Source organism: Amblyomma americanum, chromosome 2 (genome assembly GCF_052857255.1).
Source record: "Amblyomma americanum isolate KBUSLIRL-KWMA chromosome 2, ASM5285725v1, whole genome shotgun sequence".
In the NCBI taxonomy this organism is placed as follows: domain Eukaryota; kingdom Metazoa; phylum Arthropoda; class Arachnida; order Ixodida; family Ixodidae; genus Amblyomma; species Amblyomma americanum.
The window spans coordinates 61,538,604-61,551,763 of NC_135498.1; the positions used below are offsets into that span (position 1 = coordinate 61,538,604).

The 13,160-nt window shown below is 49.9% G+C and overlaps 1 protein-coding gene across 7 annotated transcripts in view; it reads right to left on the bottom strand.

Annotated features, from left to right (window-relative positions):
* The window catches only part of Nos (Nitric oxide synthase), a 321,111-nt gene that overhangs the window by 32,423 nt on the left and 275,528 nt on the right, over window positions 1-13,160 (bottom strand). For all 7 annotated transcript variants that reach the window (XM_077654487.1, XM_077654482.1, XM_077654484.1 and 4 more), the window contains exons 11-14: window positions 12,539-12,627; window positions 11,116-11,260; window positions 3,852-3,956; window positions 1,608-1,675 (exon numbers count right to left, since the gene is read on the bottom strand). In XM_077654487.1, coding sequence (XP_077510613.1) covers window positions 1,608-1,675; window positions 3,852-3,956; window positions 11,116-11,260; window positions 12,539-12,627 — 407 coding nt within the window. The remainder of the gene's footprint in view (window positions 1-1,607; window positions 1,676-3,851; window positions 3,957-11,115; window positions 11,261-12,538; window positions 12,628-13,160) is intronic.

Here is a 13,160-nt window from a genome sequence, read left to right on the forward strand (position 1 = left end):
TGTATCGCGATGGTTTTCTCATTATTATAGCAACGCTACTCTCTAAACGGAGAGGAGTAAATAGAGAGTAAGCCCTCCTCTAGCGCACTAGAGGGCAGATTACTCCCTTTTTTATTCCCTTGCAGGTTAATTCGTGTTTAGAGTGTAAAACGATTCGCATTAGTCATCGCATTTATTATTTTTTCTCTCTCCTTGTGTGGGTGTGTGCGCGCGCGTGTGCGTGTATGTATGTATGTATGTATGTATGTATGTATGTATGTATGTATGTATGTATGTATGTATGTATGTATGTATGTATGTATGTATGTATGTATGTATGTATGTATGTATGTATGTATGTATGTATGTATGTATGTATGTATGTATGTATGTATGTATGTATGTATGTATGTATGTATGCATGCATGCATGCATGCATGCATGTATGTATGTATGTATGTATGTATGTATGTATGTATGTATGTATGTATGTATGTATGTATGTATGTATGTATGTATGTATGTATGTATGTATGTATGTATGTATGTATGTATGTATGTATGTATGTATGTATGTATGTATGTATGTATGTATGTATGTATGTATGTATGTATGTATGTATGTATGTATGTATGTATGTATGTATGTATGTGTGTGTGTGCGTGTGTGTGTGTGTGTGTGTGTGTCTGTCTGTGTGTGTGTAATTTGGGAAATCTGAGATTTAAAACTCTCAACAACTTGAGCAGACAATTCCTGCGTTTGAGCTCGACTAAACTAAAGCTCGAAATTGATCGAATCTTATTAAACGGCATCAAAATTATCTCAGTAAGACAACTTACGCACAGGAGCAGTTTATGTATAGATAGAGTTGAAGTTTATAAGTTTAATATATATATTTTTCTAGGCTATCAGTCCTTGCTTTCCCTAGCTTGCGTCGTACGATAACGCGACGCGTGCTAAAAAAATGCAGAAACGTTAGTAATGTATAATCCACGTGCACCACCTTTTTTTCATCGCACCAGCGCCTTCTGTCGACTTTGAACGCTGCACTAAAGAATAACTATAGAAAACAAAAACATGCGTCGGCGCCGACAGGGTAGGTCCAATTTCGTCATGCAAATCGTCGAAAAATGTTAATAAACTCCGTGAGAGATAGAAGGCAGGGAGGGATTGACTGCGGATATTAATCACGCAAGCCCGAAGCGCCACCCGCATAAAAAAAATATTGTACCAGGAAGATATGCGAGAGCAGCAATAAATCGTCCCCATGAGTACGCGTAACAGTCTCTGAGGGGCATTTGCGCACGGCTCCTGCATGTTTTTACTCTCATTTTGCACTTCAAGAAAATTTCTTGAGGCCAACACTGCCTAGAGCGAAACACGTGTCAAAAACGATCCATGATTTTCATATTGCTATATAGCAGTTCAATAGTGATCAAGCAAGCGCAATAAAAATTAAAATTAAAAGCTGGCGGCTTGCTTTTTTTTTTCTCGGAACACACGAAGAGGCCAGAAAGAGAGAAAACGGGTGACAGGGAGCAAAAAAGAAGAAGCCAGAGAAAGAAGAAGATAGAGAGAAAGATAAAGAGAAGCCGTACGTATATGGCATAGGTACTGGACTACAAACCTCGGAGTCGTACCCTCGGGTCCGAAGGGGCTGCAGCTCTTCATGACTTGTAGGTTTCGAGCGAAGACCTGTTCGAAACAGAGGAGGGGTCCGAAGGAAAGAAAGAAGCAAACAAACATAAAAAACGATGAATGTGCGGCACAGCCTGGACGGATGGACCGAAGAGAGAGATAACGCTCCTCAGAGAACGGCGACACGAGGTGAAAAAAAGAAAACAAAACAAAACAAAACATAAAATTCGGCAAAGTAAAGCTAGTCGACTAGCCCGCAAGCAAACGCACAGAAAACGAACAAAAAATCCTAACAAAGAGATCACACCATAGCATCGTTGTCTGGCCCGAGGGACTGCTTAAGAACTATGGGAGAGAGGCTACTGTATAAGACAGTGCTGTGTGGGAAGCAGGGGGAAAGGGACGGGGAAGAAACGGAGCTAGAGAGGCCATTGTCAAGAAGAACTGCTCGGACTTGGCTGCACCGTCGGCTAGCAGAGACGTCTGCTTTCGAGACGGCCGGCTTTCGATCACGTGACTGATCGTTAACGACTTTTATTGCCTCCCGCTTCTTCCACGGCTCCATGTACGGCTTGGAGGAGGCCGACTTATACACGGAAAGGAAGGCGGCGTTTATCAAGGAGGGGAATGCCCGCAACTCAACAACGCCCCATCGCAAATGGACGAATGGTTCATCGATAAATTTGTGCGGCCCTTAGTAGTAAGACTAGTACTGGACAGATGCAAGCGAAACTGCCGCCCCCCCCCCCCCCCCTTTCGTTTTCTTCTCTCATTTCTCCAGTCCGCTCTGGAACGTTCGTGTTTGTCTGCTCAGTCGTGCGGACGGAATCTCGCTATTTTGTTATTTAGGTTTTTATCATGTCTTTTTAAGGCGGTTTTATTCAATGTATGAGACTGCTGCGATAACAGCCGCGACGGAAACAGAGACTAAAGAAAGGGAGGGGAGGGGGGGACGGTGTCGTTTTATGGTTGCAGTGGACGTTTTTACTTCGGGCACGATCTCGGAGAGAGACGACGAGGGCCCCTTCCTCGCATAGACGCGTTCATTCAGTAAATGGCGGCCATGTTTTTTGTTGTCTCTTCTGTCTGCGCGCTTTCTAGTGTTGGTTTCGGAGAATGGCATAACGAAGCAGACAAAGATCCAGAGGAAAGTTCTGTACAAAGCAAAAATTACAAGTACTTGCCATTGCTGGACAGGTTGCAGAACTAAGACAGTGGCTGAGGTGAACCTGCTGACCAGTTAACTATCATTTTTACATCACAGTGTAACGACAACTGGCGGCTAGATAGATAGACCTTGCTGGCTTACCCTTTGATTCATGGCTGTGACGAGCACCATCTTGCATAGTACATTAACGTGTCTGTTTTATTTATTTTCCTGGTGTTAAAAATGTTAACACCCCTCTGGTTCTTTGCCAGTTCAAACTTTTTCTATGGATGTTCTGAGCGATATTATTATGGTAAATTGTGGAACGGTTCAATAGCGCCAACTCGCAGCTAATTATTGTCTACAGAGCCCTCCCGTGTTAAACGGACGCGGCGCAACCTCATGTTAAAGGGGCGGAGATTTTGGCAGCAGCGTCTCCTGCTAAACAGACCTGCAGCGGCATCTTGCGTTAAGTAGACTAAACCAGGTTGGGCGACCAGTGCGCCGGTGCTAAAATGTCCTTTTTACAGCTCTCGCTGTAAAAAACACAAATCAGAAACCAGATTTTACGGTGACTTCCTTCGGCCATAAACGATTTTCTGGCCGTTTTAATCACATAACTGTGCCTGTTTCGAGGAGGCATGCAATCAGTAAACGGTGCGACTCGCGTTAAGGAAGGAAATATACGAGGAAAGACCGCGGTAGTGTCAGCTTGGTGCTCGTTAAGGGGAAGGAACTGTTCCCCCTATAACGATTCGGGTCGGAGTTGCGATAACATTTTATTTTCTTAATTTTTTACCAGGCACTTATTATATTACGATATAAAAAGTAGTCAGCTTCAATAATGGACGCGTTTTTAGAAAGCAGGCCAAAACAGAATATTTTTCGACACCATAAGAGTCGATTAGAAATACAGTCGGCTTGGAAATGTATAAAGTAAGGAAAAACGACTGTACGGTTAAAATATAAAGAAGAAAAAACTTCTCGGGCACATGCAACTGTGAACACGGATAACTTGTGCTCCCTCAGCGTTAGTGGGTGGTGTATCGGAATTGAAGGCGCTGAGGAAATGGGTGGCTTACTGACCTCACCGTTCTCGGGCGGCTCGCCATTGCCGAACGTGCTGGAGATGACCAGCAGCAAAGGTTCAAATTCAAGGTTGACGAAATCGTAGTCTTCCATGCACTCGACCTGGAAGAAAGAGCATAAAATAAAACATGGATGGTGTGAAAAAAAATGAAATAAACGGGGCACTGGACATAATATTGTGCTTGGAATTAATGTTCAGACATCTTCTTCTCTTCCCCGATGGCGTTCCGTGGAAAATGGGACTAAGTAACCTGAGAACGACACGTGTTCTTTCTTGTGGCCGACTACTACATTGTGATCGCGGAGGAGTGGCTTTCAAGAATCGAAAGGAAAATTGATGCCTTGTCGAAGGCCTCGTGACATCGCTGCCATTTTTCGCGAAGTGCATAAAAACATTTGCCTTAAAGGGACTGCGAAACGGCTCTTGAAATTTGAAATAAAACGCATGAATTATGTAGAGTAAACGCTAATCAGTGCGCAGGCTTTGAAATAGTCCTCAAAAGTTAGCCGATAATTTACAGCTATTTTTTAAAAACTCTTATTCCTGCGCCCAGCATCGACCACCCACGCCGGCCTTTCGCGCCAAATCCGATTTTCAAAATCGCAAGGAGCATGTGACGTCATCAGTAAGAGATTATCGTAGGGTCGCCAAAAGCCGCAGCGGTGTTCATAGACCAAGCTGCGAAAAAGGCCAGGCGCACGTCCTCCAGGAGACTACGGCGCGTGTCTCCCTTCCATTCTCTCCTCTATTGTCTTACCGTGGCAAAACAAAATAAGTAAACAACCGAGCCGAGTTAGCTGGGTGACGTTTTCGTGGGTAGAGCGTGTTGCCAGTGTGGAATTTTAATTTTTTTTCTCTCTCAGTCCGATTTATGAGTTGAGAGGGAAAACGTGGAGAGTCGTTTTGTATCGTCAATATCTCTGGTGCTACGTACACGATTATAGGATATTGCCAGGTGGCGTTCGTGGCGCTCGGAAAGAAGACGACGCTCGTGGTGCTCTCGTTTTGAAAGACGTTGAAGTTCGCCGTCTCGCCAACTGAAGGACGTGCTGCCGAGCCCTGCCTTCTAACAGGTCCTCTCTTGTCACCAACACCGTGACAAATCTGGTGGAGGTCGGATCGATCTCATGTCCCGTACCCCAACCGTTAGTCGGAGCTCCAGTCCAATTCCCGTCACGACGCCTGTTCACCGTACTCGCCGCCGGATTCGAGGCTTACCCCCCGAGCCTGTTCCATCCGGTATGTCCACGGAGCAACCTGCCTTGAGCATCCCAATGCCTGGGGCGTCGACACCCTACTTCACGCTCCAGAACCCCCGCATCCCGAAGTCCTTCCACGGCGACGTCTTTGAAGACGTGGAAGACTGGTTGCAGCACTACGAGCGCGTTGCCGCATTCAACCAGTGGGATGACGCCGCCCAGCTCCGGAACGTCTACTTTAGCCTGGAGGACGGCGCTCGGATTTGGTTCGAGAACCGCGAAGATCAGCTGGTCTCTTGGAGTGAGTTCCGGCGTCGGCTCCTAGACACATACGGCAGCTCGGATCGTCGCGAACGGGCAGAACGCGCTCTGCAATCTCGCGTTCAGCTGCCCAATGAAAATGTTGCAGCGTATGTCGAGGACATGACGCGCCTTTTCAGACGCGCGGACCCTGCAATGCCCGAGGACAAAAAACTGCGCCATCTCATGCGTGGCGTCAAGGAGCAACTTTTTGCCGGCCTTGTCCGCAGCCCTCCGAAGACTGTCGCCGAGTTCCTCACTGAGTCTTCCACGATCGAGAGGGTTCTTCAGCAAAGAGCATCCGCGTACGATCGACCCGTATCCGCCGCCTCCGTTTCCAGCGAGTTACCGTTCCACGGCACCGATGCCTCCCGGATACGCGATCTCATACGGTCGATTGTGCACGAAGAAATCCGGCAGCTGTACGGGGCCCCTACCACAGCTCAAAGCTCCATGGCGACCTTTGTCCGCGAGGAGGTGCAGCAAGTGCTCCGGCCGTCCTTACCTGCCGGTGAGGCTCGTCCATCCCCTCCTCCTTTCGCGCCTGACCGTCGTCTCACCTACGCCGAAGCCCTGCAGTCACCTGCTCCAGCACCGGCGTCCTTCGTTCCGGCTCCTGCTGAAGTGCCGGGGCCGCCTGCACCCGTGCTGCAGTACGTGGAAGCTCCCCGACCATCCGCGCGCAAATCCGACGTGTGGCGCACATCCGACAGACGCCCCCTATGCTTTCACTGCGGGGAACCAGGTCACCTGTATCGGCACTGCCCCTACCGCCGTCTGGGCCTCGAAGGGTTTCCCCCCGATTCTCCTCGACCCCGCTATGGCGAACGACCCAGGGCCGTCGCGGATTTTCTTGAAGACCAACGTTGGCAACAGTCTCGTCGCCAGCGGGCTCGATCCCCATCGCCCGGGAGTCGTCCTTCACCTTCTACCGCGAGTTTTTCCCGGGCGGCGCAAGGCCGGTCGCCCAGCCCACGGCGGGAAAACTGCAACCAGCGACCTTAGGGGGTGGGCTCGCTGGACGTCGTTCTGAGGGGGACCCCCCATCGCCGCGGGCACGACATGCCGACGCCTCGCGGGTTCCGAAGTCCGCGGTCACCATTCACTCCGACACAGCGACACACCCTCGACATAACGACGCTTCGACGGTTCCGAGGTCCGCAGTACCCGTTCGCTTCGACACATCGACACTGACACATGACGGCGCCTCACCGATTCAGACGCCCGCATTCTCCGATACTTCCGACGCACTGACCCCATTAGAAAGCACACGCCACGCCGACGAACTACCGGTGGCACAGCCTGCAGACAACGACGCCTGTGCCCGATCATCCTCTCCGGAGCCTGCATCTCGTGAGCGGCTTTCCTTAGACATACCTGTGATGCTGGATGGTCGCCACGTTCGAGCGTTATTAGATACTGGTGCTGATTATTCGATTTTAAGCAGCCAGCTCGCCGCCGTCCTCAAAAAGGTTCTCACGCCATGGGCTGGCACACACGTTCGCACTGCGGGCGGTCATTTGATTGCACCTCTCGGCATGTGCACCGCCCGAGTTCAAATCCGGGAGTCCACATTTGTCGTCTGCTGTCTTGTTCTGAATAACTGTTCGCGCGACCTCATCTTAGGTGTCGACTTTCTGCGTGAATATGGGGCGATTATTGACCTACGCGATAACAAGGTCACGTTTTCAACTGAGAGTGCTGTCGCCCTCCCCAACGCGCCGCGACCAAGCCAGACACTTCGAGTTTCTACGGACACAGTCACCCTGCCGCCTCGAACCAGCGCCTTCATTACGGTTGAGTGCGAATCATTTCAAGACGGTGACGCCATCGCCGAAACCAACCTGTCATTACTGTTGACGCAAGGCGTGTGCGTGGCCCGCAGTCTGATCCATCTTCACAGTGGCCAGTCACAGGTACTTGCTACCAATTTTTCGCACGAGCATCGGCATCTTTTTCGCGGCACTTCCGTAGCCTTTATCGAACGCATCTCCGATGTTTCCGAGTGCTTCTCCTCAGAACCAGTGCAGCCTCCTTTTCCCCTCGAGAGCCTCGATGTCAACTCCGCGCTGTCAACCAGCCAACGGGAGCAGCTGTGTGCACTATTGCTCGAATTCAGACAGTGTTTCGCCTCCTCGTCGAAAGTGCGTCAAACTACCATAGCCAAGCACCACATCGTGACGTACGATGACGTACACCCGATCCGTCAACACCCCTATCGGGTATCGTCTACAGAGCGCGAAGTCATTAAGTCCCAAGTTAAGGAGATGCTCGAAGATGACGTTATTCAGCCTTCCAACAGCCCATGGTCCTCGCCGGTCGTCCTCGTTAAAAAGAAAGACGGCACCCTCCGTTTCTGCGTCGATTACCGGAAGCTGAATGCAGTCACGAAGAAGGACGTTTACCCATTGCCACGTATTGACGACTCTCTCGACCGCCTTCGGCGCGCTCGTTATTTTTCGTCCATCGACCTAAAAAGTGGCTACTGGCAAATTGAGGTCGATGAGCGGGATCGTGAGAAGACGGCCTTTGTCACTCCCGACGGCCTTTATGAATTTAAAGTTCTACCTTTCGGTCTTTGTTCTGCGCCTGCCACATTTCAGCGGATGATGGACACTGTCCTTTCTGGTCTTAAATGGCAGTGTTGCCTAGTCTATCTCGACGACGTGGTGGTTTTCGCCGACTCATTTAGTCAACATCTTGATCGCCTGCGGACGGTCCTCGAAGCCCTTCGTTCAGCTAACCTGACATTGAAGCCCCAAAAATGCCACTTCGGTTACCAGGAGCTGAAATTTCTCGGCCATGTCGTCAGCGCCGCCGGCGTGAAGCCCGACCCCGACAAGCTGGCCGCGGTTGCGGAATTTCCACTGCCACGTGACAAGAAAGCTGTTCGGCGCTTCCTAGGGCTGTGCAGTTACTATCGGCGTTTTATCGAAAATTTCGCTGACCTCGCAGAACCGCTGACTCGCCTCACCCGTGACACCACACCTTTTGTTTGGTCCCACGAGCAAGAAATGGCTTTCGCCGAGCTCCGCCTGCGACTTCAAACGCCGCCCGTTCTTGCCCATTTTGATGAGCGAGGTGACACTGAGATACACACCGACGCCAGCAACATCGGCCTCGGCGCGGTTCTCGTGCAACGCCAGGATGGCGTTGAACGAGTCATCGCTTATGCGAGCCGCGCTCTGTCACGCGCAGAGATGAACTATTCGACGACAGAAAAAGAATGCCTCGCCATTATTTGGGCTGCTGCGAAATTTCGCCCCTATCTTTATGGACGCCCTTTCAAAGTGGTCACTGACCACCACTCCTTGTGTTGGTTGACCAACCTGCGTGACCCGTCTGGACGCCTGGCGCGATGGAGCCTTCGCCTGCAGGAGTTTGACCTCACCATTGTTTATAAGTCCGGACATAAGCATGAAGACGCCGACACCCTCTCTCGTGCGCCTGTCGAACTCGCAACCCCCGACACGGACGACGACATCAGTTTCCTTGGGGCTATCAATTCTTCTGATTTCTCAACCCAACAACGCGCCGATCCAGTGCTACGACCCCTCATCGATTATTTGGAAGGCCAGCCAGCCACCGTTCCTAAATGTTTTTCTCGACACCTGTCGTCGTTTTCCCTGCAACGAGGCGTGCTCTATAAGAAGAACCCTGGTTCCAGTTCGCGCGCGTATCTCCTCGTCGTGCCGACAACACTTCAGGAGGAAATACTTTCTGCGTGCCATGACGAACCAACCTCTGGCCATTTAGGATACTCTCGCACGCTTTCCAGAATCCGCCAGCTGTTCTACTGGCCCAAACTCGCCACTGTTGTCAAACGCTATGTGCAGAGCTGTCGGCAATGTCAGCGCCGTAAGGCCCCGACCGCCAAGCCTCCGGGACTCCTCCAACCTATTGCACCACCACGCGCCCCATTCGATCAGGTCGGCATTGACCTTCTCGGTCCGTTCCCTTTGTCCTCGGGTGGCAACCGGTACATCATCATTGCCACAGACTACCTCACTCGATACGCCGAGGCCAAAGCCTTACCCCGTGGCACAGCGTCCGAGGTTGCGGATTTCTTCGTGCATCAGATCGTACTTCGGCACGGCGCCGCGACCTACGTCATTACCGACCGAGGAACCTCATTTACTTCCCAGATGATGGCCGAAATTTTTCAGCTAAGCGGGACGACCCACCGGAAAACTACTGCTTACCACCCGCAGGCAAATGGGCTGACAGAGCGGCTTAATAAGACTATGGCGGACATGCTGGCGATGTACGTCGATGTACAACACAGGAATTGGGATACGATCATACCGTACGTGACATTCGCCTACAACACAGCAGTTCAAGAGACGACCCGTTTCACACCGTTCCGCCTCCTCTACGGCAGGGAGGTTCAGACGATGCTCGACGCAATGCTCCCTTGCGCAACCGATGACCATCTTTCTGCTGACGCTGAGGAGTTTACCCACGAAGCCGAGCAGGCTCGTCAGCTAGCCCGTATTCACATCACCCAGCAACAAGACAAAGACTCGCGGCGATACAACCTCCGGCACAGACAAGTCTCCTACCATCCCGGCGACCAGGTTTGGGTATGGATACCTGTTCGACGACGCGGCTTGTCCGAAAAGCTCATTTGCCGCTATTTCGGTCCCTACAAAGTCTTGCGGCGCGTCAGCGACGTTAATTACGAGGTAGAACCGGACGCTGAACTTTCCCAGCAGAGAACCCGTCGAAAGCCCCGTCCAGAGATCGTCCATGTTTTGCGCCTGAAGCCGTATTTGGCACGGTGACCCACCCAGAATCTTCGTGCCTCTCTTGTGTGATTAATTGTGCTTGTGTGTGCTTGTGTGTGTGCTTGTGTTCGCGCGCTCTTCTGCGCGTGTTTTTTTTTTTTTTTTAAGAGGGGAGGAATGCCAGGTGGCGTTCGTGGCGCTCGGAAAGAAGACGACGCTCGTGGTGCTCTCGTTTTGAAAGACGTTGAAGTTCGCCGTCTCGCCAACTGAAGGACGTGCTGCCGAGCCCTGCCTTCTAACAGGTCCTCTCTTGTCACCAACACCGTGACAATATTCAATATCTACCAGTATTACGCCTTTCAATGCATTGTCAGTCATAAAATTCGCCAGTTGGCTGCAGGGATGTGAGGCCACCAGACCGGACGTGGCGCCATCAGACCGGAACTGACGTCACTTCCGCCAAGTGCATTAACATATGCTAACGCTATCGCACTGCCAACACGTAATAGAATTAGGTGTCCTTCTGAAATTTTTTTTAGTTTCCGTTAAAACCATTGCGGTGCCCCTTTAAGAAACGTAAATAGGCACCGCCACGTTGTTGGATTCACAGGGGTTTTCATCTCCAGACAACAGTATACACAACTGGCTAGCGCAAGAACTTTGGCCAATCGTTAATTTACACGAAAATTTTTGCGAAATCTCTCTTAAATTTCGGAGACGCTGGCCGAAGGCGCGCTTGTAACGCTCATGTACATACTTCGCTTGTTGTACGCAGGGCATCAGAAATCTTCAACGCAAATGTGCTGTCTCAGAAAGGTTTCACGTGGAAGCAGCATATGTATCTGGCTCGTTATGATCCAGGCAGCTGCAACCTTCAACGCTAATATACTGCTTTTATACAGGCGTCGCACGCCAGAGGCTGCCAGTCATGTACAGAACACATGCTCAGTAATGGTCACCTTAACATCACTACTTGTCAGGAGTTAGGCCAGTTACGTGCGGGGCAGTGCAGGGATAAGGTGACATCAGCTTACCGACGCGTTGAAGGCGTGCAGGAAGATATCGCAGAGTACGCGGGCGTAGGTCTCCGACTTGCCCGTCTCGGTGGCGTAGAGGATCTTGGCCTTGACACGCTTGGCCAGGGCTTTGCCGTACATGGCCGAAGTGAACTTCACGGCGCTGCGCGGAGCGTGCGAGATGCATGGCATAACAGTGAGCACACGTTCACGAATACCCCTCTTGAGGAGTGACGCACTTCCTCCAGGCTATCTTCTGCTACGCGACCCTGAGGGCAGCTATAGAAGACCAGAGTGAATAGCCTGCCATCATACTATATGGGCCCCGGTAGGGCTGGCTTCGATTTATTGCTTTCAGTTCCATTTATTGATTTGCGTAGAGACCAACATTTCAACGCTTGATAATGGGGCATTCGAAGGAATTAAAAAATTAAGAGCGGCAAAAGTGAACTTAAAACAGCGAGCAGATGTCAGTCAGAGGAGAATTGAGTGCGGTGACAAAGTTACGATGAAACAACAAAGCGGAAGCACCTCATCAGAAGATAAAGTCATACACGTCACTGGAATTAGGCTGTCACATTCTTATTTAGGGTGACGCAAGCTCTACCAAAATTGATTTCTTTGGCTCCGCGAAGGTCCTGGCCTGGCTAAAAGAGGCAGTGAAAAGGAGTTACGAGAAAAATGCGCGTCTGTCATATAACTTCGGGATCCAGTTTCTGTGCAACACAAAACCCGCACGCCAAGCTTTTGGACAAAGTTCCCAACTTTGCTCTAAGCTTCATTCATTTCGTCACCTCCCGCTTTGCCTACAGTTTCGCGCGATGTTCTCAGCAGTGCGAGAACGCTGTGCATGCCGAAGCGAATCACATCTCAAGCGATACCATATACAGAAGGCTTAGATATGCTTGCGGGGAAACCCTGCAGGTTTCGAAAGTCTGCCGTTTACGTAAATGTGAAACCACACAAGTCCTCTCCTCAGGCCCAATGATAGACACTGGCTATGGCTATATAGCTTTCAGCTGCAGAGTACGAGTTCACTGATTCGATTCAAGCCGCGGCGGCTTCATTTCGAACAAGGTTTAAGCCTGAGGCCTCCACAACGCCAGTGTTGCCTTGGAAAATAAAATGTACACCATTCCCGTTGCAATGAATGATCCGTGGCTCTAGCTGTGCCTCTTTCTAAACTATCACTGAAAACTGCATTTCAGCGGTGTTCCAACAGACTCCTCATTAGGAACCAATCGTGTTATAGAGAGGCCCCCGTAGAAGGTTTAGGAAACGGAATCGAAGGAATTCTTTAGAGCAACAAATTCGCAGGGGTAACAAGGTTTAAAAAACGTTGTTTCCATCGCAGTCATTAGTGCCAGCGCAAGTTTATTCGAAGGCCTCGTAAAATCCAAACTAGGCACTCGTTAAGACAGGCGTAATTTTTTTTTCTTGCCTGGCAATGTCCTTGAAGCGGAACTTCCTGGAATGCCGTCGCTGGTCGTCCGCCTTCTTCTGCCATACGTGTGTCTTCCAGGCAGGCGTCTGCGAAATACACAAGTAGAAACATGTCCAACATTCTCGGACAAAATTTTTTAATATTGAAAAATTGTAATATACTCGTATGGAAATATTCAAGATAACAGTCTATTCTTCTGATGTGTAAGTAATCTTTCTTTTAACGCGTTTTCATCGGTCGCATAGAGCAGTTAAAACTGTCATAGAAAACCATTGGGGAACGTTTTTGAGGATAGCAAAAACACTTATAGGAAATAAAAATTCAAGACTGCCATCGATGGTCGGTGCATATTTTGATTGTTATGCTGAAATATTACATTATATGACAAAATTGCGTTTATAAACTGTTTCCCGCTCAAAAATGTTTTTGTGCAGAATTTTTGGGCATAGTAGGAATGAATGTAAGAAGAAACTGGTATGGTATGGTACTGTACGGTACGGTACAGCATTTTATGGTATGGTATACTATGGTATGGTACGGTGCGTTACATAATGGTTCGTGGAGTTAAATTTTGCTAAGCCGCACCTGGGCTTAGGAGATATACCGTAGTGGAGGGCTC